The 8375-nt window shown below is 37.9% G+C and overlaps 1 protein-coding gene across 12 annotated transcripts in view; it reads left to right on the top strand.

The window, feature by feature from the left end:
- The window catches only part of pde4d (phosphodiesterase 4D, cAMP-specific), a 669903-nt gene extending 661975 nt beyond the window's left edge, over nt 1-7928 (top strand). For 10 of the 12 annotated variants that reach the window (XM_059989356.1, XM_059989360.1, XM_059989362.1 and 7 more), the window contains 4 exons: nt 1995-2149; nt 3838-3960; nt 4156-4338; nt 5074-7927. In XM_059989356.1, the coding sequence (XP_059845339.1) occupies nt 1995-2149; nt 3838-3960; nt 4156-4338; nt 5074-5490 (878 nt within the window). In that variant the 3' untranslated portion in view covers nt 5491-7927. Of the gene's footprint in view, nt 1-1994; nt 2150-3837; nt 3961-4155; nt 4339-5073 lie in introns of all 12 variants that reach the window. The other 2 variants (XM_059989353.1, XM_059989364.1) reach the window with 2 other exon arrangements.
- The last annotated feature ends 447 nt before the right edge of the window (nt 7929-8375 follow it).

Here is an 8375-nt window from a genome sequence, read left to right on the forward strand (position 1 = left end):
TGGTTATCTACAAACCACTTCAGGACTTTAATTTTCCTTTTAAGTGGAAAAATAATGACACATTTCAGACAGTAACAATTCCAAGCTTAAGATACTGTTAGTAGCTACTGTCATGTTGACACATTACAGAAATAAAATTGTTAAGTTTTAGGGAATTCTGTAAACTTGTAATCATGTTATATTTTGTGAGGATCCTGTCTCCTTAGTATTGTTTAATCCTAAGTGTTTATTCATTGTATGCCTGAGGTTTAGGAGAAGATTTTACTGGGAGTCAGGTGTGTACTAATATTAAAAATGAATATATTAGCATACTCAGAACATTGAAGGAATCACAAGGTAACAAGTACACTTGAATGCCAGGGTGTGAAGTAGGTAATCAACACAGAAATTTATTTGTGTTCACAAAATCCGGATCAGCCAGTATAATTTGTCTGTAATTAAAAATTGTAATTTAATTACTGAGATATCCAAAATTACATGAAATTATATGTCCAAAAGCTACGAAAGAGTGGGTGTAGAAGGTACAACATCTAGTTAGCAATCAGAGGGCAAGAGAGCAGTTAACAAGGCTGTCAAGGAAAACTTCGCATCACTTGGTCAGTTTCTTGCTGAAGTGCCAGATAACTCCACGCCTTGCCACTGCTTGCGGAACTCTCGACAGGGAGAAAATTTAGAATAGTGTTGATCCATGGGTTGGTGATATTAAAAATGGCATTATGTCACTAATCAAGAAACTTAAAATTTCAAGCTAGTTCTTGTTATTAACCAACCTACCAAATGAAACTCTCAAATGTTGAAATTAGAAACCATAGTGAAGATGCATGGCTGAAACTGTTGGTTAAAACTGGTGTTCCAATGGATCAGCTGATCCGTGTTAGAGATGAGCTGGGTGTGGATGGTGAAGCACGGGATCATGATTGAACTGGATCTAGTGCAGACATCCGGAAGTGAAGGATAAGATCCAAGCAAATCCAGCAGGGAAACAGAACCTCGTTTGAGTTCAAATCCAAAACAATCCATCTGATTCAACACCAGAACATAGACAGATTAGGAAGATTTGAAAGACTGATGTTTTTTTAATTAGAAAACTAGTTATAATCATGTGAAATGCAATATTGGTAAATTACTTTTTCTTTATTGTTGAAAGTATATAAACAAAGGCACTTTCTAATTGGAGGGGAGAAGTACAGTGTGCCTACTCTAGTGTTCCGTGTGTGTGGACGGGAGAGCCACGTGCTGTGTCTGCTTTAAAATAATGTATTACTGACTGGAAAACTCAGTCTGCAGCAAAAGCTTGAACACTCAGCATTAATTTACCATATGTTAATATCTTTGTGAAGACTTTCCAAATGTGCTACAAAGGCTTCATAAGGATCATAGCAGTGAGGGGAATGATATCATCCCTTGTTAGACTGTTGTGGAAATCTTGAAGGACGCTCAAGGGTGAATTGCACCTAGAAGTGCTGGGTTATATATCCGGAATGATGCAATTCAGCCTGAAAATGGACGCAATCACGTTCTGATCCAGAGAAAAAACTATTTTCTCATGGGGAGCACTGATGTAAGCAGCGCAATGTATTTGAATACCAAGGCCAGGATCTGATAAATTGAAATCAATATGAAATTATTTAGTTGCAACAATCTGTTACTGTTCATACATTTTTACATCTGCTTACAACAATCTAATAACTTCACATCCCACATTAAAATGTAAATGAAATTTATAGATCTGTGATACTGTTTTTTTGGAGCACTGTCATCTGCTGCTATATTTGTACATCTGCTGATCTTTTATCAAGTCAAGCTATTCAGTCGCAATTGCCAAGAAAATTTATTTTAAGCATGTGGCGGATTATTTGAACAGATAACATGTAAAATTATCAGCTTGCCAGAGGTGAATGTGAATAGAATTCAGATTCTCAATGGCATTAACATTCAATACTTCTGTCTCTTTGTCTGTCTGACCCAATGCTGTTAATTCACCTGTTCCACAGATTCAGAACTCGCCTTGATGTATAATGATTCGTCAGTGCTGGAGAACCATCACTTGGCCGTTGGCTTTAAGCTTCTGCAAGAAGAGAACTGTGATATTTTCCAGAACTTGACGAAGAAACAAAGACTGTCACTGAGGAAGATGGTCATAGACATTGTAAGATGAAGCTTCAAAACTTAAAATTCAATGTGTTTTCCCTTTGTGGTCTTTTGAATAGATTACCTGTCTAAAATTTAATGTACAGTATATATAATATATATGAAGGGAACATTATTTTCTTTGTACATTAAATACTATACTTTTTTAAAAAATCAAGTTCGAACCCCAAAGCAATTAACTTAATTAGCAACAAAACTCCCTTTTTCTCTCTTCCTTACTTCTTCAAGCACTCTAGGAATGTAGTTCTGAATTGTGCAGCTGCCAATGATTACTGACAAAATAAACTCAAGCAGTTTCCCCTTCAGCAATGCTATTATGAAGTAACCTCATTTCTGATTAAATAGTGACGCAAAGAGGGATGTGTATTTGATGGAAGTCTGTGACCGGTGGTACAGAGCAGAGATCTTAGATGTTTGTGATATGTATTAATGTCCTGAATGTGAATGTAAGATGGATGGTTGGTAATTTTGCATAATGAGAGGAAAATTGGTGGTATTGAGGATAGTGAGCAAGGCTACAGAAGGATGGAAAGTCAGGCAGGGTATTGACTGGTGGAATTTTTTTCCAGTAAGCTTGAGGTGATGCATTTTGGGTCATCAGATAGGGTAGGACATATACAGTAAATGGCAGGGTGCTAAGCAATGTTGATGAACAGAAATACTTAGGAGGTTATATCAGTATTTCCCTAAAGGCTGCTAGGTTGGCAAAGAAGCAATAAAGGTATACCTTCCTTTGTAGGTTGGGGCATGCATTTTAAAAGATGAGGCACTATGTTGCATTTTTACAAGACATTGCTTGCTGCACTATAGAAGGGATATGATCGTGATGGAAAGGTTGCGGAGGAGACTCATCAAGATATTGCTTGGATTGGAAGACTTTACACAGACTGACTGATACCTAAAACCTTCTGCTTAAGGCAGTGGTGAAAGCAGATGCAGTTCCTATGTTTAAGAGGCACATAGGGAGGCACTTAACATAGGCAAGGCAACAAAGGATTTGAGCAGATGGGATTAATGTAGATGGGCAAAAAGGTCGGCATGGATCAAAGTTTTCTCTTCTGTGCTGTACAAGTCGTTGACCGTAATTGTACCTGCCTGTTCCGCTCAGCACATGTGTGCTCCTCCCAGGTTTCAGAGTTAAGTTCTGGAGGTCAGATGTCCTGCTGCAGAAGTAAGAAACATCTGACCTGCAAAGAGCATCTTACCAATGCATTATCTACCAAGCCGCTGACAAAAAGTTTGTTCAAGTGCATAGTTATTGCTCGCTTGTTCTTTTGAATAGATAAATAGATTAATTGATTGATTACAAGGTGTTTTCTGATAAGTTTTTTGAAAATGGGCACATTCTGTAGCCAATCCAAATTTGACTTAGCAAAGGTTGGAACGATCTCTTACAAACAAAAATTTGCAATTGTTCTATATTGCGTTTGTCTAACTTGCAATCTCTACTAGGAAGCCTAGGTTTTTCTAGAATTATTTTCTTTCTGTTTTCAAACTCCTATCTCTAATGTCATTATATGGACATACAATCAATCTATGTAAATATGCTAACTTAAGTATTTATATTAATTGTGAATGTTTTATTATTGTGTTCTTTATCTCTGTATTGAATCCAGAGTAACAATTATTTTGTTCTCCTTTACACTTTTTACTGGAAATAACGTGAAACAATTTTGAACATTTCAGGTTCTTGCCACAGACATGTCCAAGCACATGAACTTACTAGCTGATTTGAAAACAATGGTAGAAACGAAAAAGGTGACGAGTTCTGGAGTACTCCTTCTAGACAACTATTCAGATAGAATACAGGTACAAAACTGTTCATTCAATTTCAAAATTAAGTATTTCAATAGATGAGAGGCTGTGTACTGCAGAAACATTTTAATTATTAAAACTAGTGAACATGAATTAATATCTGTGTATGTTTTACTGACTAATATCAATCAATTAGGTTTATGTGCAATTCTTTTTTTTAAATGAACCATGTTTTGCTTAATAAACTAGGTTCTGCAAAATATGGTGCACTGTGCGGATATAAGCAACCCCACCAAACCTCTTCAGCTGTACCGCCAGTGGACAGATCGAATAATGGAAGAGTTCTTTCGCCAGGGAGACCGAGAAAGGGAAAGGGGAATGGAAATAAGTCCCATGTGTGACGAGCACAACGCCTCCATTGAAAAAACACAAGTGAGTAAACTTAACAGCCAGCAAACTAATCTCATGTTTTGAACTGTGAAGCTATCTGAGGTACGGGCCTTCTAAAACAGTACTGTATGTGGCACCTTGTTGCAGTACTGCCACAATTAACTACTGGCAACATTTCCAAAAGACATACGAGCAGAATTAGGCTATTTGGCCCATTGAGACTGCTCCGCCATTCCATCATGGATGATTTATTATCCCTCTCAACTCCTTTGTCCTGCTTTCACCCCGTTACCTTTGACACCCTGACTAATCAAGAACCTATCAGCCTCTGCTTTAAATATACCCAATAACAGCCTCCAAAGCCCAACATGGGAATGAATTCCACAGATTCACCAAACTCTGGCTAAAGAAATTCCTCCTCATCTCAGTTCTGAAGAGGCATTCTATTCTGAGGCTGTGCCTTCTGGTCCTAGAGAACTGACACGGAGGATGAGTTCTGAATACACTACCATACACAGTCGGAACATCACATATAAAGCAAATGATTTAGCAATTATCTCAGATCTTAAAGGGAGATTAAAGTGAACTGAAATGGGTAAAGTAAGAAAATGCTCTCACTTTTCTGACTCAATTTTAGATCTTGAGGCAGAATCATTCCCATTTAGAATATTCTGTTAAAAAAAACTGAAAGATGTTAAAGCAGAGGAATAAATATTATGTGGTGAAAAGCATTCACAGTGGTAACTGAAAATATAATCGTCACTTTCCTTCCAACAGGTGGGTTTCATCGACTACATTGTCCATCCTCTATGGGAGACGTGGGCTGACTTAGTCCATCCTGATGCACAAGACATTTTAGATACACTGGAAGATAACAGAGAATGGTATCAGAGCACAATTCCACAGAGTCCTTCACCTGCCCCTGATGATGGCAGTGAAGGGCGACCAGGCCAAGTGGACAAGTTCCAATTTGAGTTAACACTAGAAGAAGATGGTGAATCAGAAACTGAAAAAGACAGTGGTGGTAGCCAGGGTGAAGATGACAACAGCTGTAGTGACTCCAAGACTCTTTGCACTCAAGACTCCGAATCCACAGAAATTCCATTGGATGAGCAAGTGGATGAAGAAGAGGGACCAACAGATGCCTCCGGGGAACAGGAGGCAGAAGGAGAAGAGAAAGCTGTAGATACATAATAAAGCTGATGGAGAAGGTATCTTGGAAAGCTCTTCCAAGCACATGTGTAGCTACAGCTAATGCAAATTCCTCATCCTCATTGACAGTACTTTGTATATCGCAAAGCCAGGAATCATCTAGATGACTCTGTACTCAGGAATAACATGTCAGAATTTCAGCTCGACGTCATCATTACAGCATGGGAAATCTAGTAAAAAACTGATCATTACTACTATCAGATTTATGAATCCGAAATAGCAATGGATTGCTTCCGGTGGGAAAAAAATGTTAAACCAAACGTGGGGTTTTTTTTCACAAAGCTGTAGCAGTTTGAGCGTTATTTCCATAAACAGATGACAAAAGTATGGAAATCCATTCATGAGATAATGCTGCAGACACTGGTTTCTTCAAATGCTTCAGCAATGAAGATTGAAATTCACAGTATTGTATGAGGCTGCGGTAAGAGGAGATTTGTCACCAATGGGAAGTTTGATCATTTATGAAATCACAAGACGTTTTATAATTTCGAGTCTTCCTTGAAGCCTGACTGTAAAAATTGTACTGCTACAAGCTGTACTGACCTCTTTTTGTATCATATGTAATACAGAGAACTTTTTTAGATTTTACTTTTGTTAATACAGATTTATGGAAGTATTATATTTAAAAATACTTTGAATTTTCATCTGTTATTGGTAGATATACTAGTAACTTGCAAGTTCTCTGTACAATTCTGTATGCTGAGTGCAAGTATTTCTTTATCATCATACATATTATGATTTTATGAATTTAATACCATTTAAAGCAATTATTCTCTGGGAATAAAAATGCCACAAGTCCCCAGATGCTGCATTTTTCTTTGTTAATGATTGCATTGAAAGGCATTGGATCTGAATGAAACCCTTGATTTATAATGTTGCCCCAGCAGCTTGTGGAAACTCGTAGATAGCAGACAATCAACCTTGATAGGCTGTCGCCAGAATTGGGCATAAAATGCGCAGAATTTCACAACACTCAAATTTTCTTGCCAAAATGTGGTCAAGCTGCAGACAGCTTGTGAGAGTAATGCAAGCAAAGTTATGTTGCATTATTGTGAAGATTCAGATGAAGAACTTCCATATTGTGTAAAGCCATGTAGACTACAGGTGCCACGGTAATGTAGCGGTTGGCGCAATGCTCTGGGTGTTGTGGAGTTCAAGTTCAGTTGTGGTGCCGTTCAGTGGAGTCGGGATGTGCCACGGTAATGTAGCGGTTGGCGCAATGCTCTGGGTGTTGTGGAGTTCGAGTTCAGTTGTGGCGCCGTTCAGTGGAGTCGGGATGCGTGGCGTTTTGCCCGAGAGCTCGTTCCAAACATGAACCGTGTCGGTTAATTGGAAATTGTAAACTGCCCCATGATTGGGTTAGGGTTAATCAGATTTGCCGGGGCAGCGTGACAGTCAGAAGGGCCTACTCCGCACTGTATCGCTAAACAATATAAATACAAATAAATACTGTATGGCAGCATGTAGCTCCAAATTAGTACACCTAGGCTTGCAAGTTACTGTACCAATGCAAAACTTTTACTTCCCCACCAACATGCCCACACCTCCCCCTCCCCACCCATCCTCATCAGGATGTTTCGGGGAGAATTTATAGATAGAACAAACTGTTAAACTTGAATAGGTCTGGCTGTTAAGGAGCACCTACTGAATGAGCTTATTTTCCTCCATTATTTAATTTTGTTGCCATACCTTTTTCCTCACCAAATGACCTTACTTGTAATCCAGTCTTGTTTGTCTCTGTTTACAACCATGTATTTATTGAATTGTACATACTGTAATGTTCATTGTAAATTATTGATTCTTATTATAACACAATTCCTAATGGACTGGTGTTACTACAATGGAATCTCCTTGTGAAAAAATGAATATACTTATATCTGTAAATTTTCTTCTATAATATTATGCCATCTGTAGCTTGACTAAGGAGAACTTGAGGAAATCAACACTTGATGTAAACGGTTGCAGGCCTTTGGCCCCAGGGTTGTGCCTTAACTTTCTCCAATATATTGTTACTGTCTGCTGCATTTCAAAGCTTACTAGTCAAGTGACAGTTCGATGAAAGGGGAGATTCTTTCCTATTAAAAGCAGAGCCTCCTTTGACACGTAAACTGTAGATTTCAGCAGCCCTGGCCCAAAGGGATTGGACTTTTTTTTCTTTTTGAATTAAACCATAATAAAAGGGATTACAGACAATTGTTATCTACAGAGACTTCTGAACAATTTATTTTGTTTTGAATATGTCTTTAGAGCAGCAACTTGTCTGGCGGTTGCAAAAGAAGAATCTTTCAATGGTTTTCCTAATCTCTTACAGTCTATGGTATAGCACTGTATGTATATCATGCTGAGAAACCTTCATAAAATGTTTTTATATGCAATGATAAAAATAAAAGCATGAGTTGATTCTACTTAATTTAATACTGGTTTACTTACTAAAATAAAAATATTATAGATGTAAAGTTACTCTTGTTGGGTTAAGAGAGACGGTAGCATATCTTATGCCGAAGATAACACAAACAACCAAAGGGCATGTTATGAAAAGAATATTACGATTTTGCAATGAGATAGGCAGATGCATTGAGTGATTGAACAAAACTGGCAAATGGAGTTCAATGTGGGGAAGCATTGGTATAGGGAATCAAAGGCTGGTTTATTGTCTAAACGGAGAGGCTGCAAGTGAATGAAGGGTAGAGGGACCCTGATACTCTGCATGAATCTCAAAAAGTTTGCAGGCAGCTCCAACAAGTAGTTATAAGGCGAGTGCATTTTGGCCTAAATCACAAGGTTTTCAAGGTTAAAAAAGCTAAAATGTCACAGAGATTGCAGAGACTTGAAATACTGTGGACAATTTTGTTCTCACTACCTAAAAT

Source organism: Hypanus sabinus, chromosome 14 (genome assembly GCF_030144855.1).
Source record: "Hypanus sabinus isolate sHypSab1 chromosome 14, sHypSab1.hap1, whole genome shotgun sequence".
In the NCBI taxonomy this organism is placed as follows: domain Eukaryota; kingdom Metazoa; phylum Chordata; class Chondrichthyes; order Myliobatiformes; family Dasyatidae; genus Hypanus; species Hypanus sabinus.